This window comes from Carcharodon carcharias, chromosome 19 (assembly GCF_017639515.1).
Source record: "Carcharodon carcharias isolate sCarCar2 chromosome 19, sCarCar2.pri, whole genome shotgun sequence".
NCBI lineage: Eukaryota > Metazoa > Chordata > Chondrichthyes > Lamniformes > Lamnidae > Carcharodon > Carcharodon carcharias.
The window spans coordinates 84,108,709-84,136,029 of NC_054485.1; the positions used below are offsets into that span (position 1 = coordinate 84,108,709).

Consider the following 27,321-nt stretch of genomic DNA (forward strand, 5'->3'; position numbering starts at 1 on the left):
AATCAGGTTGTATATTTTACTGCCAAGTATGCTTAAGAGGACCGTTTTCCGTTTTGCTTCGGTGGTTATTTCATTTGCTACAAAGTAAAATCAGAGGTGCTCAACACATTGGCTCCAATCTTCAATATTAGCATCATGTGCATCGATTCTTCCAAACAGCGGCATGACTGGTGAGTAGCTTTTTAAAAATTCGATTGACCCACAGTAACAGGGCAAGATGCAGAGTTGAAGTTGATCCCATCCTCGTCGCCAAATGTGATGACTCAATGGAGCAGACAGGTTTTGTAAAGAAACTGTAAAACTCTATTATGGGGACATTCAGGAGTGCTTGCACCTAGCCCCAGTCTCTTGTCGGCAAGCTCCACACCCCCCCCTCCTGGATTGCCCACGCTAAGAGCTCACTGGTCGAAGCCCCTGCATACCTCACATGATTGATGATTGACAGGGAGAGGAACAATACATATAGTTACCACACAAAGGCAAGAGAAGACTCCCAAGATCAGTCTCCCACAGGGTGTCCTTAAATACGGGACAAAAGGTGTTCCTGAAGGGACGCGGGACAAACGGTCAAAATAAGTGATAATCTCTTAAAATACGGGATGGCTGGTCACGCTGTTTCTGCTCATGAGTCTAGGCTGTTTATAAAAACTGCAGGACTACAGGACAAAAACAGGCGGAACTGACAAAATAGCTCCTGCGGAGACCTGACATGTAAATGATGGGCTGAATGATATTCCTTCTGTAATCAGAATAGTTACAGTGCAGAAGGAGGACGTTCAGCCCATCATGTCTGCATGGGCTCACCGAATGAGCAATTCACCAGCCACTCCCCCCGTCTTCTCCCTGTAACCCACACATTCTTCCTTTTCAGATAGCAGTCTAATTCTATTCTGAATGTTTTGATTGAACCTGCCGCCCACCACACCCTCAGGCAGTGCATTCCAGAGCTTAACCGCTTGCTGGGTGAGAAAGTTTTTACTCATGTCACTTTTGCTTCTTTTACTAATTACTTTCGATTCCTTTCGTGAAACAGTTTCTCCCTATCCACTCTATCCAGACCCCTCATGATTTTGAATACCTCTATCAGATCTCCTCTAGGCCTTCTTTTCTCTAAGCACAGCAGTCCTAACTTCTCCAATTTATCTTCACAACTGAAGGTCCTCATCCTAGGGACTATTCTTGTGAATCATTTCTGCACTTTCTCCAATGAATTCACATCTTTCCTAAAGTGTGGTGTCCCGAACTGGAAACAATACTTAATCTGAAGCCAAAGTCATGTCTTATACAAGTTCAACATAGCCACTTTGCTCTTATAATCTATGCCTCCTTAATAAATCCTAGGATACTGTATGCTTTATTAACCGCTCTCTCAACCTGTCTTAGCACCTTCAGTGATTTATGCACAAATACACCCAGGGCCCTCTGCCTTTGCACCCCATTTAGAGTAGTAGCCTGTATTTTATACTGCCTCTCCATGTTCTTCTGACTAAAATTTCCCCACATTGAACTTCATTTGCCACTGTCCGCCCATTCCACTAACTTGTCCACGTCCCTTTGAAGTTATACACTACCGTCCTCACAGTTCACAATACTTCCAAGTTTTGTGTTATCCACAAACTTTGAAATTGTGCCCTGCACACCAAGGTTCAGGTCATTAATATATATCAGGAAAAGCAAGGGTCCTATTACCGACCCCCGGGGATTTCAACTACGAACCTTCCTCCGGCCCGAGAAACACCCATTAACCATTAATTTCTGTTTCCTGTCAGTTCTGCATGATTTTATGGGTGGATTTTCTGGCTCTAACACTGGTGGGCACTGCCACAGGCAGGATCTGAAAATTTGGAGAGATGTTGACTTCTCACGGCTCTCCAGAGTTTCCCATCCTCCCAGCGACGATGCTTGCTGGTGTCAGGGCTGGAGAGTCCCACCCAAGCGTTCAATCTCTCCCACTCCACAGGTACTTTTAGGGTCCCTCCCTTCTATTGACCCATGACCAACTCAATGCTGGCCATGCCAATGGGTGGGTCACCTCTAGCTGCAGTTCCGACAGTCCCCGTGGCTCTCTCAGTGGCGCTGCAGGCGGCGCCGGGGACGCGCTCCCCCGGTCACATGCTCCCTGAAAGGTGTGGGGGAGGAGCTACATCTGTCCCTCTGCTGTCATGGCGGCGGCAATGCTGAAGCTCAGTACGCGGTTGGCCCTGGTGACAGGTAAACGAATATGAATGAGCGGTGCCGAGCAGCGATTAGCATGAAATATGTGAATGAAGCGGCACTCGCAGAGCCGAGTTCGCGCGAGCTGTGACAGCTCACAATAGAGCCCGGGGGGGGAGAGGTGGGGGGGAGGCCCGGGGGAGGGGGGGAGTGGGGGGGGAGGCCCGGGGGAGGGGGGGAGTGGGGGGGGAGGCCCGGGGGGAGGGGGGGGAGTGGGGGGGGAGGCCCGGGGGAGGGGGGGGAGGTGGGGGGGAGGCCCGGGGGAGGGGGGGGGAGGCCCGGGGGAGAGGGGGGGGGGGGGGGAGGCCCGGGGGGGGGGGGGGGGGGGGGGGCCCGGGGGGAGGGGGGGGGGGGGGGGGGGGGGGCCCGGGGGAGAGGGGGGGGGGGGGGGGGCCCCGGGGGGGGGGGGGGGGGGGGGGGGCCCCGGGGGGGGGGGGGGGGGGGGGGGCCCCGGGGGGGGCGTGGGGGGGGGGGGGCCCCGGGGGGGGGGGGGGGGGGGCGCCCGGGGGGGGGAGGGGGCGGGGGGGGGCGGGCGGGGGGGGGGGGGGGGGGGGGGGGGGGGGGGGGGGGGGGGGCAAAAGGGCAGAGTCCCGGGGAGCGTCTCTCAATCACAGAGTGTCCGCCTGGCGCAAAGCACAGTCCGAAATACCCTCCTTCACACACACACACACACTCACTCAGAGGGAAGGATTACCTCCACCCAGGCCCTTCACACCCCCCCCCCACCCACCCCTTTCCCACCTTCTGTCCCCACCCCCCTAACCCCTGCCCCACACCTCCCCGCCCTCCCTCTCCCCCCCGCCGCCCTTCATCTCCCCGCCCCCTTGCCCCCCCCGCCCCTCTCCCCGCCCCCCTCTCTCCCCTCTCTCCCCGCCCCCCTCTCCCCTCTCTCCCCGCCCCCTCTCTCCCTCTCTCCCCGCCCCCTTCCTCTCTCCCCGCCCCCTTCTCCCCTCTCTCCCCGCCCCCTTCCTCTCTCCCCGCCCCCTTCCTCTCTCCCCTCCCCCTTCCTCTCTCCCCTCCCCCTTCCTCTCTCCCCGCCCCCTTCCTCTCTCCCCGCCCCCCTCTCTCCCCTCTCTCCCCGCCCCCTCTCTCCCCACCCCCCTCTCTCCCCACCCCCCTCTCTCCCCACCCCCCTCTCTCCCCACCCCCCTCTCTCCCCTCTCTCCCCGCCCCCCTCTCTCCCCACCCCCCTCTCTCCCCTCTCTCCCCGCCCCCCTCTCTCCCCACCCCCCTCTCTCCCCTCTCTCCCCGCCCCCCTCTCTCCCCGCCCCCCCTCTCTCCCCACCCCCCTCTCTCCCCACCCCCCTCTCTCCCCACCCCCCTCTCTCCCCACCCCCCTCTCTCCCCACCCCCCTCTCTCCCCTCTCTCCCCGCCCCCCCTCTCTCCCCGCCCCCCTCTCTCCCCACCCCCCTCTCTCCCCTCTCTCCCCACCCCCCTCTCTCCCCACCCCCCCTCTCTCCCCTCTCTCCCCGCCCCCCTCTCTCCCCTCTCTCCCCGCCCCCCTCTCTCCCCTCTCTCCCCGCCCCCCTCTCTCCCCTCTCTCCCCCGCCCCCCTCTCTCCCCTCTCTCCCCGCCCCCCTCTCTCCCCTCTCTCCCCGCCCCCTCTCTCCCCACCCCCCTCTTTCCCCGCCCCCCTCTCTCCCCTCTCTCCCCGCCCCCCTCTCTCCCCACCCCCCTCTCTCCCCACCCCCCTCTCTCCCCTCTCTCCCCACCCCCCTCTCTCCCCACCCCCCTCTCTCCCCTCTCTCCCCGCCCCCCTCTCTCCCCGCCCCCCTCTCTCCCCGCCCCCCTCTCTCCCCGCCCCCCTCTCTCCCCGCCCCCCTCTCTCCCCGCCCCCTCTCTACCCACCCCCCTCTCTCCCCACCCCCTCTCTCCCCACCCCCTCTCTCCCCCCCCCCTCTCTCCCCACCCCCCTCTCTCCCCGCTCTCCTCTCTCCCCGCCCCCCTCTCTCCCCGCCCCCCTCTCTCCCCGCCCCCCTCTCTCCCCGCCCTCCCTGCCCCCCTCTCTCCCTCGCCCCCCCTCTCCTTCGCCCCCCCTCTCCCTCGCCCCCCCTCCCTCGCCGCCCCCTCTCTCCCTCGCCCCCCCTCTCCCTCGCCCCCCCTCTCCCTCGCCCCCCCTCTCCCTCGCCCCCCCTCTCCCTCGCCCCCCCTCTCCCTCGCCCCCCCTCTCCCTCGCCCCCCCTCTCCCTCGCCCCCCTCTCTCCCTCGCCCCCCTCTCTCCCTCGCCCCCCTCTCTCCCTCGCCCCCCTCTCTCCCTCGCCCCCCTCTCTCCCCGCACCCCTCCCTCCCCGCACCCCTCCCTCCCCGCACCCCTCCCTCCCCACACCCCTCCCTCCCCACACCCCTCCCTCCCCGCACCCCTCTTCCCTGACCCACCATTCACCGACCCCCCCTTTCCCTCCTTCCCTCCCCACCCCCCCTTTCCCTCCTTCCCTCCCCACCCCCCCATTTCCCTCCTTACCCCCCCATTTCCCTCCTCTCCCCACCCCCCCTTTCCCTCCTCTCCCCACCCCCCTTCCCGCCTTCTCTCCCCACCCCCCCTTTCCCGCCTTCTCTCCCCACCCCCCCTTTCCCGCCTTCTCTCCCCACCCCCCCCACATTTCCCTCCTTCTCTCCCCACCCCCCCTTTCCCTCCTTCTCTCCCCACCCCCCCTTTCCCTCCTTCTCTCCCCACCCCCCCTTTCCCTCCTTCTCTCCCCACCCCCCCTTTCCCTCCTTCTCTCCCCAACCCCCCTTTCCCACCTTCTCTCCCCACCCCCCCTTTCCCGCCTTCTCTCCCCACCCCCCCCCACATTTCCCTCCTTCTCTCCCCACCCCCCCCTTTCCCTCCTTCTCTCCCCACCCCCCCCTTTCCCTCCTTCTCTCCCCAACCCCCCTTTCCCACCTTCTCTCCCCACCCCCCCTTTCCCGCCTTCTCTCCCCACCCCTCCATTTCCCGCCTTCTCTCCCCACCCCCACCCCCACATTTCCCGCAGTCTCTCCCCAACCCCCCCACGTTTCCCGCCGTCTCTCCCCACGCCCCCCCTTCTCCCAGTCACTGCTGGCCCTATGCCTCCTCTCCAGGTTCCCCATTATCAAGCATCGACTCCCCTCTTTCCCACTGAGCATCCTCCCGCCAAACTCCACCCACTGCCCCACTTATGCATTCCCTCTTTCCTTGTTACCAATTTACCCCCGCACTTAATTGCCATCCTCTCTCTTTGCCCCACCAACTGTCTTCCACTATCACTGCCCCTCCCACCGCCGTCCACTCTCACTGCCCATTCCACCGCCGTCCACTCTCTCTGCCCTTTCCACTGCCATCCATTTTCTCTGCCCTTTCCACTACCGTCCACTCTCTCTGCCCCTTCCCCTGCCACCCACACTCACCGCCCCTTCCACTGTCATCCACTCTCACTGCCCATTCCACCGCCGTCCACTCTCTCTGCCCTTTCTACTGCCGTCCACTCTCTCTGCCCCTTCCCCTGCCACCCACACTCACTGCCCATTCCACCGCCATCCACTCTCTCTGCCCTTTCCACTGCCATCCACTCTCTCTGTCCCTTCCCCTGCCACCCACACTCACTGCCCCTTCCACTGCCATCCACTCCCACCACTCCTTCCACTGTCATCCACTGTCACAGCCCCTTCCACTGTCATCCACTGTCACAGCCCCTTCCACTGCCATCCACTCACACTGCTGCTTCCACTGCCATCAACACTCACTGCCCCTTCCTCTGTCATACACTCTCTCTGCCCCTTCCACTGTTGTCCACTCTCACTGCCCCTTCCACTGGCATCCCACCTCACTGACCCTTCCATTGCCGTCCACTATCTCTGCCCCTCTCTCTGCCATCTACTCTCACTGCCCCTTCCAGAGCCATCCACTCTCACAGCCCCTTCCACTACCGTCCACTTTCACTGTCCCTTCCGCTGCCATCTACTCACACTGCCGCTTCCACTGTCCTCCACTCACACTGCCGCTTCCACTGTCCTCCACTCACACTGCTGCTTCCACTGTCCTCCACTCACACTGCCGCTTCCACTGTCCTCCATTCACACTGCCGCTTCCACTGCCACCCACACTCACTGCCCTTTCCACTGTCATCCATTCTCACTGTCCCTTCCACCGGCATCCCACCTCACTGACCCTTCCATTGCCATCCACTATCTCTGCCCCTCCCACTGCCATCTGCTCTCACCGCCCCTTCCACTGCAATCCACTCTCTCTCACTGCCCCTTCCACTGCCATCCACTCTCACTGCCCCTTTCACGGCCATCCACTCTCACTGCCCCTTTCACGGCCATCCACTGTCACTGCCCCTTTCACTGCCATCCACTCTCAGTGCCCCATTCACTGCCATCTGTTTCTCAGCAGGGACTCCGTGCTGAGGCTGCTGTCTAGCACAGGGAACAACATCCGACGTCCTCACTCCTCTACTTCCAGCATCCGAGTGAATACGCACACCACCTCCCAGATCAAATCACTCTGTGCTCCTCCCTCCTGCCCCCATTCAACTCACTCCAGTCTCCTCCTGTCCTTCCTCTCCCCCCACTCCCCACTTCACCTGTTACACTCTGCCCTTTCCCCCTCTCTCCTTCTCCCTCCCTCTCACTCTCCCTCTCTCCACCTCTTGCTCCCTATGCCCTGATGCCGGAGTATTATTGTGTGGCGTCCCTCAGTGTTAACACGGGGCACAGCGCTGGCTTCGGTTACCTTTACCTCTGCCCTGTACAACCTTGCAGGCGGTGGCAGTGGGATCGGGCGAGCTGTGTGCCAGCGGTTCGCTAAAGAGGGAGCCTTGGTGGCAGTGGTGGATATCAATGAAGGAGCGGCTGCTGAGACCCTGCGGAGCCTGTCCTCCAATCAACAGCAGCACTCTGTGTTTGTCACGGACGTGACCTCCTCTGATAGTGTCCACAAGCTTGTGGCTGACATTCAGGTAGGAGTGGCTGACATTCAGGTAGGAGAAGCTGACACTGGCTTCAGGATCTTTAACTCTTTTGGAGTCACCAAATAAACTAAATTAACAAAATGAGAGATAAAGTAAACACAGCCCCTAAATTAGGATAGCTGTAATACCAAAGACCAAGGAATCTTACAAACATCAAACCAAAAAGTTAGCTAAAAACAGGTCCAGGCAGCGGGCGATCGAGGGGGTTGTCCAACCTGACTGTCTGCCCCTCTTCCGCGGCTACGTTCGTGGCTGGGTGTCCCTGGTGTCTGCCGGCACCGTCGAGGCCTTCTGTGCCAGGTGGGCACCACGGGGACTGGGGTGCTTTATCGACCCTCTTAATCACATTTTAGTTTCAGGATCTTTACACCCACTACCTGACACGACAACTGTCTCTGAAACAAGTGGTGCACAAATGTTCTTGTCGCAGACAACCCCCTCCCCTTGGACCACCTGTCAGTTTCTAGCCCACCCTTTTCCACTTAGCCCTGCAAGCAAAACTCATCCAATTTAATGGAAACTAATGGAAAGTATAAATATTTTGAAGCTTCTTCACGACGAAATGTACATATTTCTTTTCTTAAATTAACTATTAAGTAAATTTTTAATTCATGCCAGAAAGAAGAGTACAGATATTTCCATATTATGCACGTTAATACTGCAAGTAAACACATGTATTTGAAACATGTTATAAAATCATCATAATAATCTTCTTCAGCAAAGCTAATATTTATCTGACATCCATATTATTGCTGAAAAGAGAGACATGTTGCCAGAGCTTTTCATCTTGCACTCATTAGGACAAACGCAAGAATGTCCAATTTCCAACACCCACAATTTATAATTACAACACAAGAATGCCAAATTTTGAAGGATCCTAATTTATAATTACAAACACAAGAATGCCAAATTTTGAAGGATCCTAATTTATAATTACAAACACAAGAATGCCAAATTTTGAAGGATCCTAATTTATAATTATAAACACAAGAATGCCAAATTTCAAATGTTCATCATTTTTAATTACAAACACAAGAATGCCAAATTTCAAACAACCGCAATTTATAAATACAAACACAAGAATGCCAAATTTCAAATGTTCATTATTTTTAATTACAAACACAAGAATGCCAAATTTCAAACAACCGCAATTTATAAATACAAACACAAGAATACCAAATTTCAAAGGATCCTAATTTATAAATACAAACACAAGAATGCCAAATTTCAAATGTTCATAATTTATAATTACAAACGCAAGAATGCCAAATTTCAAACAATCACAAATTATAATTACAAACACAAGAATGCTAAATTTCAAAGGATCCTAATTTATAATTACAAACGCAAGAATGCCAAATTTCAAACGATCACAATTTTACAATTACAAATGTAAGAATGCCAAATTTCAAACCATCACAACAATTTATAATAATTGTTATAATCATTTTCATCATTAAAAATAATTATAAATTGTTGTGATGGTTTGAAATATGGCATTCTTGCGATTGTCTGGGCGAGGGCAAGATGTAAGGCTTTGGCACCATGCACCTCTTTTCAGCAATATTTAAGCCCTGTACAACCATGCAACATCTATTTTAATCAAACAAACTCAACCCAGTAACAGAATATTAAACCACATGGTTGTTGCTGGCACTTATGATGATTCATGTCGCTCACCCATGGCAGCTGGCCTGGTTGTGTGACAGCATACAAGTGATGGGGATGAGGGTTCTGGACTCTTTATTTGGAGTTGTACCTGGTAAGTTAGCCAGTGATATCTGATGTGGGTATGTATTGGCAACTTCACCCAATGGCCACTGCCCCAGTGGTGAAACGACGTTAGACCTAACTGCATCTACCCACCTTTCACCATTTCTCCCATCCCTTCATTGACATGGAAACACCTCTAGTGGCCTCTCGGATCAGATACTTTGTCTGTTCCTTTATTGGAAGAAGTTCTGCCTGATTGTCTTTTTAACCTCGTGTCCTTCGACTCACTCTCGACGATGGTGAACAATTTGCCCTGAACAGTTTTCTCACCTCCGTCCATCACCTTGAAAATACCCGTTAGACCACGCGATTGGCATCTCTTTTCTGAAGCTAAAGACAGGCCAAGCTCCTTTAACCTGCTGTGATCAGTGAAATCCGGACCCAGTGCTCTCACCTAGGATCGAGTTCAGCTCTGTGCTGTGGGGACAATGGAAAGAAGCTTCAAGGGGAGTTGGACAGGCTACTTGAGTGGGTAAGAACATGGAGGATGGAATGTAACGTGGATAGGTGTGAGGTTATCCACTTTGGTAGGAGGAATGGGGTTGCAGAGTATTTCCTAAATGACCTCACCCAAAAATGACAGGCTTGCAAAGCCTGTTTGGGGCTTGAGTGCTGGCATCCCAATCGTCCTAGCAATTGATGGTGCCTGAGCAGCAATAAATGCTTGGCTGAATTTTATGTTGCTCTGTTGGCAGGTTTGTAGACGGTGGTGGTTGGGGGGTGGGTGGGGTAGCGATAAAATTTGTTAGACCTTCCCACTGGGTTCCAGCCCACCCCGACCTCTCCGCAGTTTTATACTGGGACGGACGAGGCCCTCCTGCCCTTGCCCCCGTGGCAAGCCAATTATTGACCACTAAAGGGCTGCTTTCTGCCAAGCTTCAGTTTTCAGGCTGGCAGGAGGAGCTCAGCAGCAAGGCAGGGGTGAAGCCCGAAAATTTACCCCGTTCAGGCCTCGAGCAGGAAGTGGGGGAAGGGGGGAGCGCCTCCATCAGTAGCTCCCGTTTAACGCCATGCGCACCCCCGCAAATGGTCCGAATCACCTCCCCTGCCCACCTCACCTCACCCCACCCCACCCCAGACGGCCTCTCGACTGACGCCTGAATTCCCCTCCCCCCCATCTCTCTGCACCCCCCCACCCCCCCCACACACACACACACACAAGTCCCCCCGCCCTGCCCTGAGACCACCGAAACTTTCCTGGACTTAGGCCCTGGGGATTGCTTGCAGTGTGTGTGGGATGACTGGGGTGTATGGGGCTGGTGGGGAGGGTTTGTGGGGGGTGTTTTTGGGGGGGGGGGGTGGTGGGGCTGTGGGGGGGTATGGGGTAGGGTCGTTTGTGCAAGGGGCTAGGGGTGTGGGTTGAGGGGTGTTGGAGAGGGGTTGTGGGGTTGTGGGGCTGTGGGGAGGGGTTGTGAGGGGTGGGGAGGTGTTGGGGCTGTGGGGGGTGCAGAGTGGGGAGGGGTTGTGGGGGGGGTTTGGAGTGTGGGGAGGATTTGTGGGGCGGTGGGGAGGTGTGGGGGGAGATGGAGCTGTGGGGGGGGTACGGGGCTGTGGGGAGTGCAAGGTGGGGAGGGGTTGTGGGGGTGTGAGGAGGGTTTGGGGGGGTGGGTGGGGCTGTGGGGGGTGAGGAGGGGTTGGGGGGGTGGGAAGGTTGGAGTGGTGGTGTTGGGTTGGGGGAATAGTGGGGGTGGGGGGAAGGGATTCGAAATGGGATAATGAATCTGGGGGGGAGCAACAAGGACTGTGTTGGAGGAGTTAGTCATGAGGAACAATTAGACAAGCACTAAGGCCAGGCCTGGAGAGGTGTGCAACAAACCTTGGCTGGGCAGGGGGTGGGGTGGTGGGGGTTAGGCCCAGTGCTACACTTTCTGGACTGTTCAGGGGTAGCAGGATGGATCAGCAGAGGACACGCTAAGGGCAGACTCCGAGTAATATTTCTTAATCGGGAGAGGTTACCCAGCAAAGGCTGCTGACCTCAGTGCACCTGAGAGATATTGCGGCAATAAAGATGTCGGGTCGCTTTCCCAGAAGGTGGAGACCAAAAGGAGGGTCTGCGGAGGTCACTGTGGTTTGAAGCTGTTGTGCGAGTATTTGACCTTGTTCACCGGGGTTGACAGTTTCACGGATTTCTCCTCCCACCAACTCCAACCAACCGCCTGCTCCTTCTCCCCCCCCCACCCCCCCCGCCCATTCACCATTTTGTCTTTCAGACACAGTTTTCTCGTCCTCCGTGTGTAGCAGTGAACTGTGCGGGCGTCACCATGGATGGCTTACTCCTGAAGATGCAGGAAGAAGCTTTCGACCAGGTTTTAAAGGTTAATTTGAAGGTGTGTAACATTGACGAGAGGATGGACACTGAATGTGGGGGGCGGGCGGGGGGTGGTGGGTGGGGGTTGGAGGAGGGATTTGACGTAGTGGGGACAGACATTCAGCTCCGCCCTCGGCTGCGCACCAGGCATCGCGGATTAACCTCTGGCGATAGAAACCGGCCGATTTCTGTCTCCTTGTTTTCAGGTGGGCAGGTTGGATTTTAAGGAGCCAAGCAAGTCAGAGCAGAAATCTCAGCATGTAATTTTGCTGTGAGGTGGTTAGTGATAGGCTTCACCAAATTGTTACAGCGCAGAAGGAGGCCATTTGGCCCATCGTGTCTGCACTCGCTCTCCAAATGAGCAATTCACCTAGTGCTAATCCCCTCCCTTTGCCCCGTAACCCTGCACGTTCTTCCTTTTCAGGATAACAGCCGATTTCCGCTCTTGAACACCTCGATTGAATCAGCCTCCACCACACTCTCAGGCAGCGCATTCTAGACCGGAACCATCCGCTGCAAGAGAGAGCTTTTCCTCAAGTTGTCATTGCTTCTTTTGCCAATCAACTTCAATCTGTGCCCTCTGGTTCTCGATCCTTCCACCAATGGTAACAGTTTCCCCCTATTGACTCTGTCCTGACCCCTCATGATTTTGAACACCTCTATTTCAAGAGGGCATGGACAGGCTGGTGGATGAAATTTCTTGCAGAGAAATGTGAAGTGATGGATTTTGGTAGATTGCATGAGGAGAAGCAATTTTAAATTAAAGGGTACAGTTCTAAAGGGGGGCGCAGGAGCAGAAGGACCTAGGGGTGTATGTGTATGAACCATTGAAGGTGACAGGACAGATTGAGAAAGGTGTTATAAATAGATGTATAGAGTACAAAAGCAAGGAAGATATGACGAATCTTTATAAAACACTGGGTTCAGCCTTAACTGGAGTATTGTGTCCAGTTCTGGGCACCACACTTGAGGAAAGGTGTGAAGGCGTGAGAGACGGTGCAGAAAAGATTCCCGGGAATGGTTCTAGGGATGAGGAACTTCAGTTACATTGATAGATTGGAGAAGCTGGGGTTGTTCTTCCTTGGAGAAGAGAAGGTTGCGGGAGGGGATTTACTAGAGGTGTTGAAAATCATGAAGGGTCTGGACAGAGTCGATAGGGAGAAGCAGTTCCCATTGGTGGAAGGATCGAGAACCAGAGGGCACAGATGTAAAGCGATTGGCAAAAGAAGCATTGGTGACATGAGGAGAAACTTTTTAACGCATTGAGTGGTTAGGGTCTGGAATGCGCTGCCTGAGAGCGTGGAGGAGGCTGATTCTTTTTATTTCTTTATTCTTTCATGGGATGTGGGCGTCGCTGGCAAGGCCAGCATTTGTTGCCCATCCCTAATTGCCCTTGAACTGAGTGGGCTGCTAGGCCATTTTAGAGGGCATTTAAGAGTCAACCACATTGCTGTGGGTCTGGAGTCAGATGTGGGCCGGGCCAGGTAAGGACATTAGTGAACCAGATGGGTTTTACAACAATCGGTGATTGTTTCACGGCCACTATTACTGAGACTAGCTTTATATTCCTGATTATTAATTGAATTTAAATTCCACCAGCTGCTGTGGTGGGATTTGAACCCATGTCCCCAGAGCATTAGTCTGGGCCTCTGGATTACTAGTCCAGTGAGGTTACCATGACACCATCATCCTCCCCGATCATGGCTTTCAAAGGGGATTTGGATATTCATGTGATGAAAAAACATCTGCAGGGATATAAGGAAAAGGTGGGTGAGTGGGACTAGGTGAGCTGCTCTTGCAGAGGGCCAGCATGGGCATGACGGGCTGAAGAACCTCCTGTTGCACTGTAACCATTCTGTTATGCCATGAAATAGCTCAGTACGTTATATGAACGCCCTTCGTCTCCAGCTGGAACAAATGAGTGAATTTTCCATTCGTATAGCGGTTTTCCCATCCTCAGGATGCCCCAGAGCGCTCTATAACCGGTCAGTTATTTCTGAAGTGAAGCCACCATTGTAATGTGGGGAACACAGCAGACAACCTGTGCACAGCAAGATCCCACAAACAGCGATGAAATAACCATTGATAATCTGTGTTTGTTTTAAGTGGTATTGGTTGGGGGATAAATATTGGCCCAGGATGCAGGAGTGGATGGATGGGGGTGGGCTGGGGATGGGGGGAAACTTTTTCCATCTCTATCTGCCAGTGACATGTTAAAACAGAGCAGGAAAGCCTCCTGCAATCGCTTGAAATCACTCTCAGTTCCACTGGAGCATTGCTGCTGTGTCTTCGAACATACGAAATGGGAGCAGGAGTAGACCATTCGGCTCCTCGAGCCTGTTCCACCATTCAATAAGATCAAGGCTGATCTGTTTGTGTTTCGAATTCCACATTCCCATCTAACCCTAAAAACCTTTAATTCCCTTGCCTAACAAGAATCTATCTATCTCTGCCTTAAAAATATTCAATGACCCCCCCCATCTCCAACACCTCCTGAGGCAGAGAGTTCCAAAGTCACACAACCCTCTGAGAGAAAAAAAATTCCTCATCTCTGCCTTAAGGGGGTGCCCCCTAATTTTAAAACAGTGCCCCCTAGTTCTGAACTAACCCACAAGAGGAAGCATCCTTCCCACATCCACTTTGACGAGACTGTTCAGGACCTTGTACACTTCAATCAAATCACCCCTCACTCTTCTAAACTCCAGTGGAAACAAGCCCAGTCTCTCCAACCTTTCCTCATAAGACAACCCACTCATTCCAGGTATCAATTTAGTAAACCTCCTCTGAACCGCCTCCAGTGCATTTACATCCTTCCTCAAATAAGGAGACCAAAACTGCACACAGTATTTGAGGTGCGGTCTCACCAATGCCCTGTATAACTGAAACATAACATCCTTACTTTTATGTTCAATTCCTCTCTTAATAAAGGATAGCATTCCATTAGCCTTCTTAATTACACGCTGTACCTGCATGCTAACTTTTTGTTAGTTAGTAATTAATCATGCACTTGAACACCTAGATCCCTCTGCACCTCAGAATTCTGCAGCCGTTCTCCATTTAAGTAATACTCTGCTTTTTTATTTTTCCTGCCAAAGTGAACAACTTTACATTTTCCCACATTACACTCTAATTTTCAGATTTTTTGCCTGTTCACTTAACATATCTATATTCGTCTGCAACCTCCTTTTGTCTTCTTCACAACATACTTTCCAACCTATTTTTGTGTCATCGGCAAATTTAGCTACCATGTCTTCACTCCCCTCATCTAGGTCGTTGATATAAATAATAAAATGTTGAGACCCCAGCACGATGTTGCTGGAGAAAATCCCACCTGATCTAACAACAACAACTTATCTTTTTATAGCGGCTTTAACAGAATGAACATCCCAGGGTGCTTCAAAGGAACTTTATAAAGCACAGTCTGACACTGTTATGAGCTCAAAGATTACAAGTCTTTCTAGTCTGGTGTCTTTATTGAACTGAACTATAAGATGGCTTCCTGCAGGGATTCCCGCATGGCAGAGGTCACATGACTACAGCAAGCCAGATAGGAAAGTAGGACTGTTGCATTTCAAAATCCAAATGGACACTGAGCTATACACAAAGATAATAGGGCATGTGACCAAAAGCTTCGTCAAAGAGGTAAATTTTAAGGAGCATCTTAAAGGAGGAAAGAGTGGTAGAGAATGAAGAGGTTTAGGGAGGGAATTTCAGAATTTAGAGCCCGGGCAGCTAAGGTACGGACTCCAATGGCGGAGCGATTAAAATCGAGGATATTCAAGAGGTCAGAATTAGAGAAGTGTGGAGATCTCGGAGGGATTGGAGGAGATTAGGGAGATGAGGAAGGAGTGAGGCCGTGGAAGAATTTGAAAAGAAGGTTGAGAATTTTAAAATCGAGACATTACTTGACCAGGGGTTGCTGTAGGTCAATGAGCACAGCGGGTGATGGGTGAATGGGACTTGATGTGAGTTAAGGCACAGGGCAGCAGAGTTTTGGATGACCTCAATTTTACCGAGGGTGGAATGTGGGAGATCGGCCAAGAGTGGGTTAGGATGGTCAAGTCTAGAGGTAGCGAAGGCATGGATGAGGGCTTCAGCAGCCGATGAGCTGAGGCAGAAAACATCCCGTGGCCAGACCTTCTTTCCTTTGAAAGGCTGTCTGAGTAATTCCGACTGCTGAAAGGACCGAGCAGGGTGGATGATGTTGGAAGCAGTTAACCGCTGCTTTATGATCTGTTTCCTGAAGCCTTAACTGATCCATTCCTCTCCTCGGCTGCTGAATGAGCCAGGAGGTGTTTGAAAGCATGCCCGGGGTACTTTGCACAGGTTTGTCCTCCGTTCCCAAGGAAGGACATTCTCGCCTTAAGGGGAGCTCAAGTAGAAAATGTCCATGCTCCATGAAGTTTAGCGAGACGGTCTCACCGAAATGTATCAGATTCCAGGTGTGGTTGGCAGACTAGATACTGAGAGGCTCTTTCCCCTGGCTGGAGAGTCTTGGGTTCAGGGACATTGTCTCAGGATAAGGGGACAGCACCATCATGAGGGATATCTTCACTCAGAGGATTGTGAATCTTTGGAATTCTGTACCCCAGAGAGCCACGGATGCCCAGTTGTTGTGCATATCCAAGATGGGGACCGAGAGATTCTTGGAATCTAAGGAAATTAAGGGATTTGATGGTCAGGCGGGAAAGTAGAGTTGAGGCCGAGAATCAGCCATAGAAAAATTACCGCGCAGAAGGAGGCCATTCGACCCATCTTGTCCATGCCAGCCTGAGGACACCCAGGTGCCCTTTCTAATCCCACCTTCCTGCCCATAGCCCTGCAGCTTACAGCACTTAAGGTGCAGATCCAGGTACTTTTTAAAAGAGTTTAGAGTTTCTGCCTCTACCACCAACTTGGGCAGCGAATTCCAGACACCCACTACCCTCTGCATAAAAAAGTTCTTCCTCATGTCCCCCCTACACCTTCTGCCACTTATTTTGAATCCATGCCCCCCGGGGTTCTAGAATTCTCCATCAAGGGAAACAATTTTATCCTGTCACACTCTATCTATTCCCCTCATAATTTTGTACACCTCAATCAAATCACCTCTCAGCCTTCTTTGTTCTAAGGAAAATAACCCCAACCTATCCAATCTCTCCTCGTAGCTACACTTTTATAACCCTGGCAACATTCTTGCCACGATCATATTGAATGGCAAAGTGGGCTTGAGAGGCCATGAGGCCGACTCCTGCTCCTATTTCTTTACATTTATATTTTCCTCTTTTAATCCTGTTCCTTTCCTTTCTGTACCTGCTCTTGCTGGCCCTTGACTCTGGAATTGTATCTCTGCAGGGTACGTTCCTGGTGACTCAGGCGATTGCCAAGGCGATGGTTGCCAGCGGTGCTAAGAAGGGCTCCATCATTAATGTGGGGAGCATTGTGGGTAAGGTAAGGGCAGACTGCATGATGGGAAAGCACTGGGGCTGGCATCTTTATTCTCTCTTCAGCTGTTTAGTTTGCTTCTTTGACAGCATCTTCCAAATTTGGACCTCTGCAACCTAGAAGGACGGGGGGAGGTAGCAAGTGCGTGGGAACACTTCTACATCCAAGTTCCCTTCCAAGCCACACACTATCCTGACTTACCTACATGTTAACTCAATCCCAAGCCAGTTGGTGAAGCATGAAACTAGATACTAATTCTTTTATTGATAATAGGTTTATTTACAGACTGCAGCATTACATATGTCTGCTTCTGACCTATTACCCAGCCTCTCTTTATAAGTACTTTAGGCAATTAATTAGAAACAATGCCCTTCACCTCTGTATCTTAATAATACAATTAACGTAGCATTAGCACAATATCACCGTTCCTTCATTGTCACTGGGCCAAAATCCTGGAAGGCCTTCCCTTAAAGCACTGTGAGTGTACCTACACCACATAGATTGCAGCGACTCAAGATGGCAGCTCACCACCATCTTCTCAGCTGCACTTAGGGATGAGCAGCAAATGCTGGCCTTGCCAGCGATGCTCACATCTCTTGAGTGAATAACTAAATGGGTGGGATGCTTCTGTTGTGTGTTTATATTCCCTCTCCCCAGCGGGCACTTTCTACCCTATCTCCCCTGGAAGTTCCTTGTGGGGGGTTTTGTTCTGGGTGATGTTCTCCCTCCAGTATGTTGGTCTTTGTGTGCGAACGTGGACCATGAGTGTTGGCAGGCACATTTTGATGATTAGGAGCCTGGAATACAAAGTGGGGGGAGGCTACGTTCCAGTTTATAGATAGCTCTGGTTAGACCCCGCCTGGAGTCACTGTGTTCAGTTCTGGGCGCTGCACCTCAGGAAGGATAGATTGGTTTTGGAGGGCGTGCAGTGCACATTGGGCAGAGTAATACCAGGATTTAAATTATGAAGATAGATTGACTAGAATAGGCTTGTATTCCTTGGAGATGTTTATGATGAGTAAAGGGATTGTTAGGGAAGAAAGAGAGAAACTCTCTCCTCCAGTAAGAAGTTTCAGGACTCAGAGGTGTAAGAGCTAGGCCATTCGGGGGTGATGTCAGGAAGCACTTCGTCACATAAAAGGGTCAGGGAAATCTGGAATTCCACCCACCATCCACCCCCACCCCCCACCCCCCAGCAAAAACTGTTGAGACTTGGAGGTGTGGCTGGAGCTTTCAAGAGTGAAACCGATCGAGTTTAGTTCAGTAAAGGGAGATCTGGAACCAAGGTGGGTTAACGGAGTTGAGATACAGATTGGGTCATAGAAACTAGGAGCAGGAGTAGGCCATTCGGCCCTTCAAGCCTGTTCTGTCATTCATTATGATCATGGCTGATCATCTGACTCAATAGCCTGCTCCTGATTTCTCCCCATACCATTTGATCCCTTTCACCCCAAGATCTATATCTAACTCCTTCTTGAAAACATACAACGTTTTGGCCTCAACTACTTTCTGTGGTAGCGAATTTCACAGGCTCACCATTCTCTGGGTGAAGAAATTTCTCCTCATCTCAGACCTAAATGGTCTATCCCGTATCTGCAGACTGTGACCCCTGGTTTTGGATTCCCCCACCTTCAGGAACATCCTTCCTGCACCTACCCTGTCTAGTCCTGTTAGAATTTTATAGTTTCTATGAGATCCCCCCTCATTTTTCTGAACTCCAGCGAATATAATCCTAACCGACTCAATTTCTCTTCATATGTCAGTCCCGCCATCCCAGGAATCAGTCGGGTAAACCTTCACTGCATTCCCTCTATAGCAAGAACATCCTTCCTCAAATAAGGAAACCAAAACTACATGATCTAGTTGGATGATGGAACAGGCTTGAAGAGCTGAATGACATCCTTAGTACCCCATTGATTTTATTTTTGTGCTTATAAAAGCGAGGTGATGGGGTGCTGGGAAATGGAATGTTTTCCATTTGGAAAAGGGATATAGATGATAAAACTCTCCCGACACTGCCCCAAAAATGAGCCTGGAACCCCAGTCTAAGAAGAGTCTTCCTCTAGCAGAGGAACATACCAGTTGGGAGTAGGAGTAGGCCACTTAGCCTCTTGACCCTAGCACAAATGTGTTTTTTCCCCCTAAGCACCTGAGTGAGATGGTAGCCAAAAGGATTACGTGAGAATATGTGGATGGTGTCACACTGGAACAAGTTAATAACTTTGTCGTCTTAAGAAAAATGATAACAGAAGGTGGTAGATTTGATGCGGAAACTAGAACAAGGATAGAGGTAGCCAGAAGTAATTTCATGAAGATGGAAGATATGCTTGTAGCATTGTGGTGTTCAGGGCTGAAAGAGTTATGCAAATATAAGTGTAAAATATATTTAGACAAAGATTTGAGGGGAGATGTAGTATCAGGGTGTTCAGGGCTGAAAGGATTATGTAAATATAAATGTAGAATATATTTGGACAAAGACTTGGGGAAGATGTAGTATTAGGAAAAACAGGACAAAAGAGAGATGTATTAGTACAAAAAACAGAACAAATCCAACGTGGCCAATTACCGCTCCATCAGTCTACTCTCAACCACCAGTAAAGTAATGGAAGGGGTCATCAACAGTGCTATCAAGTGGCTGTTGCTTAGCAATAACCTGCTCACTGATGCCCAGTTGGGTTCTGCCGGGGCCATTCAGCTCCTGACCTCTTTACAGCTTTGGTTCAAACATGGACAGAAGAGCTGAACTCCCGAGGTGAGGTGAAAGTGACTGCCCTTGACATCAAGGCCGCATTTGACCCAGTGTGGCATCAAGGAGCCCTAGCAAAATTGAAGTCAATGGGAATCAGGGGAAAACTCTCCACTGGTTGGAATCATACCTAGCACAAAGGAATATGGTTGTGGTTGTGGTTGTTGGAGGTTAGTCATCTTAGCTGTAGGACCGCACTGCAGGGTAGTGTCCTCGGCCCAACCATCTTCAGCTGCTTCATCAATGACCTTCCTTCCATCATAAGGTCAGAAGCGGGGATGTTCGCTCAATGATGATTGCACAACGTTCAGCGCCATTCACAACTCCTCAGATACTGAAGCAGTCCATGTCCAAATGCAGCAAGACCTGGACAATATCCAGGCTTGACTGACAAGTGGCAAGTAACATTCACACCACACAAGTGTCAGGCAATGACCATCTCCAACAAGAGAGAATCTAACCAGGCCCCCTTAATGTTTAATGGCATTACCATCACTGAATCCCCCATTATCAACATCCTGGGGGTTACCATTGACCAGAAACTGAAGTGAACGAGCCATATAAATACTGTGGCTACAAGAGCAGGTCAGAGGCTAGGAATCGTGCAATGAGTAACTCATCTCCTGACTCCACAAAGCCTGTCCACCATCTACAACGCACAAGTCAGGAGTGTGATGGAATACTCCCCACTTGCCTGGATGAGTGCAGCTCCCACAATACTGAAGAAGCTGGACATTGTCCAGGGCAAAGCAGCCCACTTGATTGGCACCCCATCCACAAACATTCACTCCCTCCACCACCGATGCACAGTAGCAGCAGTGTGTACCATCTACAAGACGCACTGCTGCCTTCTGCACTGCAGGAATTCACCAAGGCCCTTCCAAACCCACAACTGCTACCAGCTAGAAGGGCAAGGGCAGCAGACACATGGGAACACCACCATCCTGACTTGGAAATATATCGCCGTTCCTTCACTGTCACTGGGTCAAAATCCTGGAACTCCCTCCCTAACAGCACTGTAGATGTACCTACACCGCAGGGACTGCAGTGGTTCAAGAAGGCAGCTCACTACCATTTTCTCAAGGGCAACTAAGGATGGGCAATAAATGCTGGCCCAGCCAGCGAAGCCCAAATTCTGTGAATGAATTAAAAAGGAATTTTTTCAAAAATAGGGCATCCAGGACTGAAAGGGTTATGGAAATATAAATGTTTAATATACTTAGACAAAGACTTAGGGGGAGATGTAGTATCAGGGTGTTCAGGGCTTAAAGGGTTAATATGTGGAACTGGAGAAACGGTACCGCCCACGTGATGATGTAAGACACACATGACTAGGAGCCGAGAAGATGAAAGCTCATGGCTTAGACTGAGTAATACCTCTAGTCTTGCATATCTACAAAGAGTTACGTTCCTCCAGTAAACCAGTTGCTGTTCAGACATATCTATGTTACTGCATTCGTTCCTTAGCCAGCAACATACAACAGTGTTAACATCAAGAAAATTCAAGTATGTAACAAGGAAAAACGACTCATAAGATGCTACATTCCAATGTTGTGTATGCCTCAGAAACCTGGATGATAAATAAATAAAGATCTGTGGAAGAAAATAGAGGCCTTTGAAATGTGGATGCTGAAAACGTAGGCTTAAAATTCCATACACAGACCATAAGATAAATGGAGAGGCTCTTGAAATTGCATAAATAGGCCCTTCCCATCCACTCCATCCTGGCCTCTCACAATTTTGTATATCTCAACCGATGAAGAGGCTCTTGAAATTGCCAGAACAAAAATAACTCTTAAAAAGTGATATCCAGGAAAGAAAATTCCTGTATTTCAGCCATTTCTGCGGAGCTGCAAAGCGACAGAGATCCCTCCTAGAGGGCAAAGGGGAGGGCAGCAGAAAGAGGGGGGTTGACCTAGGCGTAGTCATGTGATGGACGTCACAGAGCAGTCACAGACAAGCTACAGTGGATGTGTGAGGACGGTGTGAGACAGATGAGGGTGACAGACCTTGACTGCCGATCTCCTGGCAGGAGCAGCAGCAGCAAAGTGAGATTGCCAACATTCTGATACATTGAGATAGGTTTGTGCTGTTGGCCTTGGACCCACGAGATACTGGCTTGAGAGCTTCTTTCATTGTAGATTACCAAGCAGAAGGCTCCTTAGGCAGCACCTTCCAAACCCACGATCACTACCATCTAGAATTAAAAGGGCAGCAGATAGATGGGAAGTTCCCCTCCCAGTCACTCACCATCCCGACTTGGAAATATATTGGCCGTTCCTTCACTGTCACTGGGGCAAAATCCTGGAACTCCCTCCCTAACAGCACTGTGGGTGTATCTATACCACAGGGACTGCAGTGGTTCAAGTAGGCAGCTCACCACCACCTTCTCAAGAGCAATTAAGGATGGGCAATAAATTCTGGCCCTAGCCAGCGACGCCCACGTCCCGTGAATGAATAATAAAAAAAGAAACAGCAGATTAGGTGAGGTTTTAACTGGCTCCTGAAACGTCAGTTTGACACATTACTTGATCAGTCAAAGGTCCACACAATCTTCATTAGATTTTAGATTAGTAAACAGCTAACTAGACTAGATCAGTGCTTCCCAAACATTTTTCCCCCCTTTGTGACCCCGTTTTATGGCTTCAGACTTTGTGTGGCCCCAGAGTGAAAATTTGGGGGTGTGTGAGATTGGTTGAGGGGGCATGGAGCAGGTCGGGGGTGGGGGGGTTGCTTCAGTTGTTGAGTTGGGGGGGGGGGGGGGGGCGGGGGGGGGCGGTGTTGTAGGGTTGCCAACTGAGATTAAATGTATTCCTGTAGATTTCATCACACGACTTGCCCCCGCTCCAGCTACTAATCGGCCAACACATCCATTCTCTTGACGCACTGCCTGCCGATGCCAATTGGAAAGCGAAAAGGCTCATGACCCAATTGGATGGTGCCTGACTGTCAGACTGAACAGCCTTTGTTTTTCTCCCCCATTTTCAACATTTTTACATCTGGTAAAGGGAAAGGTTCGAAGAAAGTGACAAAAAATATGTTTTTATTGTCCTGATGATTTTTCTCCAGGGTCGCACAAGGCAGTGTCCTGGAGATTGATCTACAACACCTGGAGACTCCAGGGCCGATCCTGGAGGGTTGGTAACCCTGGCCGGGGGTGGGGGGTGGGGAGGGGGCGTGGGGGAGAGATTTATTTCTAGACTGGGGTAGTGGGGAAGCCGGAGTTGATGAAAAGGCAGGGATTCCCCAAACAAAAACTAACACCTACCTATTCACAGGCTTTGTTTTTGAAGCAGCAGCAGCAGCAATTGGGCCTCGGAGAGCAGTCGATTGGGCCGTGAGGCGCCAACACAAAAAAGACGCGAGGATTTAAAGGGCCCTCGTACTGTATGAAATCAGCCCGAGCTTAACAAAGGCCATTGCTGCCTCGGAGCTCGCCACCCCAAAAACCCGTCTCCCCACTCCCCACTCGCGACTCACCATTGGGGAAGCCCTGGACTGGAGTCAAACAGGCCTAGACTAGTACAAACAGCATTAAGCAGTTGACTGAATGAAAAGATGTTTATGCATTTATATAGCACCCTCCTGGCGCTGTTTGTTTCCTGCTTTCGCCCCGAACTGGAAAATACGTCGTCAACTTTGCTCCCAATTTCCACCCCTCTCTCACCTTCACCTGCTCATCCCTGACTCTTCCCTTCCTCGACTTCTCTGTCTCTGTTTCTGGAACAGGCTGTCACTTAATATTTGTTATCGGGCTCCTAGTGGGTCTGACTCCCGCAGCTACTTTCCTCACACTCTGCTTTCTGTAAGGACTCCATTCCATTCTCCTAGTCCTTTCGTCTCCATGGCATCTGTTCTGATGATAAAACCTCCCACGTCAGCCCTTCTGAGACGTCCTTTTTTAACGTCACTGGAGGGTACCCTAACCACCACTTCCCACAGAGCAGCACCCCCCACCCTCCACTGTGGTTGACAGGGCCCTCACCATGTCTGACCCATTTCCCACACTTCTGCTCTCACACATTCCCCTCTCGCCTGGAATTGTGACAGGGTTCCCCTTGACCTCACCACCTCCCAACCCCCGTAAGCCTCCGCATTCAACGGATCACCCTCTTCCATTCCTGCCGGCTCCAGCGTGATGCCCTTGCCAAACACACCTTCCCCTCTCCTGTCAGCATTCTGAAGGGACCGTTCCCTCCGCGACACCCTGGTCCACTCCTCAGTCACCCCCCCAGCACCCGTCCCCTTCCCACGGGGCCTACCCATGCAAATGCAGGAGGTGCAACACCTGCCCCTTTTACCTCCTCTCTCCTCACTGTCCAAGGGCCCCAAACACTCCTTCCAGGTGAAGCAGCACTGCAGTTGCACTTGGTTCAATCTAGCCTACTGTATTCACTGCACAAAACGCGGTCTCCCCTAAACTGGGGAGACTAAACGCAGACTGGGTGACCGTTTTGTGGAACGCCTCCGTTCGGTCCGCAAGCGTGACCCTGAGCTCCCAGTGGCCGCCATTTTAATTCCCCACTTTGCCCTCACACTGACCTCTCTGTCCTCGGTCTGCTGCAACGTTCCTGTGAAGCTCAACATAAGCTTGAGGTGCAGCAATTCATCTTCCAGTCGGACAGTTTGCAGCCGCGAGCTTAACATTTGAGTTTAACGATTTCAGAGAGTGGACCCTGTTTTCCTGTGCACCCCCATTTTGCATTTGGATTTTTTTGTATGTGCAAGTCTTAATCTTTTTCCTGATATTTTAATTTTTGGAACCAGCAGTTCATTATTCTGCTATTCACACCCACTCTGGACAAACCTTTAGTTTCTTTACCAGAACAATTGCCACTATCTTTGCCTAATGTACCAGGAAATCTTATCTCTCCCTCTGTCTACCCTATGACACACCTACTCTTTTGTTCTTCCTCCACCCACTTCCCAGTTTCACTTCTTCTAAACAATTCTACCCTTCCTCAGTTCTGATGAAAGGTCTTTGACCTGAAATGTTAACTCTGTCTCCTTTGCCACCGATGCTGCCAGACCGTTGAGTATTTCCAGCATTTCTGGTTTGATTTCCAGCGTACACGAGAGATGGGCTGAATGGCCTGTGTCTCTGGAGTACACTACAATGTAATTTATCTCAGTGGTCTCAGTTCACTGAAGCTCCAGGGGTGAAAAAGTAGCATCTGACCCAATAAACATCCCAGCCATGTGTGCAGACATTTCACTGTCTGCTTGGAAAGTCAAGTGAGTTCATGGGCAACAAATGTGCCCCCAGCCAGTGAGCTGTGGGTTTAATACGGGGTGGGGGGGGGGGGGGGTGCGGTGGGGGCGCCAGAGGTGGGTAGGGGAAAGAGGGCTTCACCCAGCCCCTGCTGGGATTGAGTCTGACAGAGGTCCTGCTGTGGGGATAAAAGGTGGATAGATGGTCAGGCTACTTTTGGGGTGGCAGGCAGGGGTGGGGGCCAGACTGCTCTGTGTATCTGAGGAGATTTACTCTGCCTTTGGGGGGTCAGCTCTGTGTCTCTGAGGAGATTTACTCTGCCTTTGGGGGCTTTGCTCTGTGTCTGTGTGAGGAGATTTACTCTGCCTTTGGGGGGTCTGCTCTGTGTCTCTGAGGAGATTTACTCTGCCTTTGGGGGCTTTGCTCTGTGTCTGTGTGAGGAGATTTACTCTGCCTTTGGGGGGTCTGCTCTGTGTCTCTGAGGAGATTTACTCTGCCTTTGGGGGCTTTGCTCTGTGTCTCTGGGGAGAGTCACTCTTCCTTTGTGGGGACTGCTCTGTGTCTGTGAGGAGATTTACTCTGCCTTTGGGGCCTGCTCTGTGTCTCTGAAGAGATTTACTCTGCCTTTGGGGGGTCTGCTCTGTATCTCTGAGGAGATTTACTCTGTCTTTGGGGGGTCTGCTCTGTGTCTCTGAGGAGATTTACTGCCTTTGGGGGGTCTGCTCTGTATCTCTGAGGAGATTAACTCTGTCTTTGGGGGGTCTGCTCTGTGTCTCTGAGGAGATTTACTCTGCCTTTGGGGGCTTTGCTCTGTGTCTGTGTGAGGAGATTTAATCTGTCTTTGGGGGGTCTGCTCTGTGTCTGTGTGAGGAGATTTACTCTGCCTTTGGGGGCTTTGCTATGTGTCTGTGTGAGGAGATTTACTCTGCCTTTGTGGGGTCTGCTCTGTATCTCTGAGGGGATTTACTCTGCCTTTGGGGGCTTTGCTCTGTGTCTGTGTGAGGAGATTTAATCTGTCTTTGGGGCGTCTGCTCTGTGTCTGTGTGAGGAGATTTACTCTGCCTTTGGGGGCTTTGCTCTGTGTCTGTGTGAGGAGATTTAATCTGCCTTTGTGGGGTCTGCTCTGTGTCTGTGTGAGGAGATTTACTCTGCCTTTGGGGGGTCTGCTCTGTGTCTGTGTGAGGAGATTTACTCTGCCTTTGGGGGCTTTGCTCTGTGTCTGTGTGAGGAGATTTACTCTGCCTTTGGGGGCTTTGCTCTGTGTCTGTGCGAGGAGATTTACTCTGCCTTTGGGATATTGTTTAAGGTGGGAAATATGGGACAGACAAATTACACAGCATCGAAAGCTGGAGTGGTGGCCCTGACGAAGACCAGTGCAAAAGAACTGGCCAGGTACTTAATATTGTGTCTTACAGCATGCGTGCCTGTGTGTGTATGTGTGTTACTGATTGGGTATTACACTGCATGATATTGTGTGTTACAGTGTGTGTGCGTGTATGTGTGTTACTGACTGGGATTTATACTGTGTGCTATTGTCTGTTACAGTGTGTGTGTATTACTGATTGGGTATTATACTGTGTGATATTGTGTGTTACAAAGTGTATGCGTGTGCATATATGTGTGTTACTGACTGGGTGTAATACTATGAGATATTGTGTGTTACAATACATGTGTGTGTGTGTTACTGACTGGGTATTATACTATGAGATAATGTGTGTTACAGTGCATGTGCGTGTGTATGTGTTACTGACTGGGTATTATACTGTGTGATATTGTGTGTTACAGTGTTGTGCATGTATGTGTGTTACTGATTGGGCATTATACTGTGTGATATTGTGTGTTACTGTGTGTGTGTTACTGACTGGGTATTATACTGTGTATTATTGTGTGTTACTGTGTGTGTGTTACTGACTGGGATTTATACCGTGTGATATTGTGTGTTACAGCGTGTGCGTGTCTGTGTGTTACTGACTGGGTAGTATACTGTGTGATATTGTGTGTTACTGTGTGTGTGTTACTGACTGGGATTTATACCGTGTGATCTTGTGTGTTACAGTGTGTGCGTGTGTGTTACTGACTGGGTATTATACTGTGTGATATTGTGTGTTACTGTGCGTGTGTGTTACTGACTGGGTATTATACTGTGTGATATTGTGTGTTACTGTGCGTGTGTGTTACTGACTGGGTATTATACTGTGTGATATTGTGTGTTACTGTGTGTGTGTTACTGACTGGGATTTATACCGTGTGATATTGTGTGTTACAGTGTGTGCGTGTGTGTTACTGACTGGGTATTATACTGTGTGATATTGTGTGTTACTGTGCGTGTGTGTTACTGACTGGGTATTATACTGTGTGATATTGTGTGTTACTGTGTGTGTGTTACTGACTGGGATTTATACCGTGTGATATTGTGTGTTACAGTGTGTGCGTGTGTGTTACTGACTGGGTATTATACTGTGTGATATTGTGTGTTACTGTGCGTGTGTGTTACTGACTGGGTATTATGCTGTGTGATATTGTGTGTTACTGTGCGTGTGTGTTACTGACTGGGATTTATACTGTGTGATATTGTGTGTCACAGTGTGTGCGTGTGTGTTACTGACTGGGTATTATACTGTGTGATATTGTGTGTTACTGTGCGTGTGTGTTACTGACTGGGTATTATACTGTGTGATATTGTGTGTTACTGTGCGTGTGTGTTACTGA

The 27,321-nt window shown here is 51.0% G+C and overlaps 1 protein-coding gene across 3 annotated transcripts in view; it reads left to right on the top strand.

The window, feature by feature from the left end:
- The first annotated feature begins 2,082 nt into the window (after positions 1-2,082).
- hsd17b8 (hydroxysteroid (17-beta) dehydrogenase 8) overlaps positions 2,083-27,321 on the top strand; it is a 45,839-nt gene continuing 20,600 nt past the window's right edge. For 2 of the 3 annotated variants that reach the window (XM_041212794.1, XM_041212795.1), the window contains exons 1-5: positions 2,083-2,211; positions 6,941-7,137; positions 11,133-11,249; positions 16,565-16,660; positions 25,919-26,004. In XM_041212794.1, coding sequence (XP_041068728.1) covers positions 2,163-2,211; positions 6,941-7,137; positions 11,133-11,249; positions 16,565-16,660; positions 25,919-26,004 — 545 coding nt within the window. In that variant the 5' untranslated portion in view covers positions 2,083-2,162. The remainder of the gene's footprint in view (positions 2,212-6,940; positions 7,138-11,132; positions 11,250-16,564; positions 16,661-25,918; positions 26,005-27,321) is intronic. The other variant, XM_041212796.1, reaches the window with a different exon arrangement.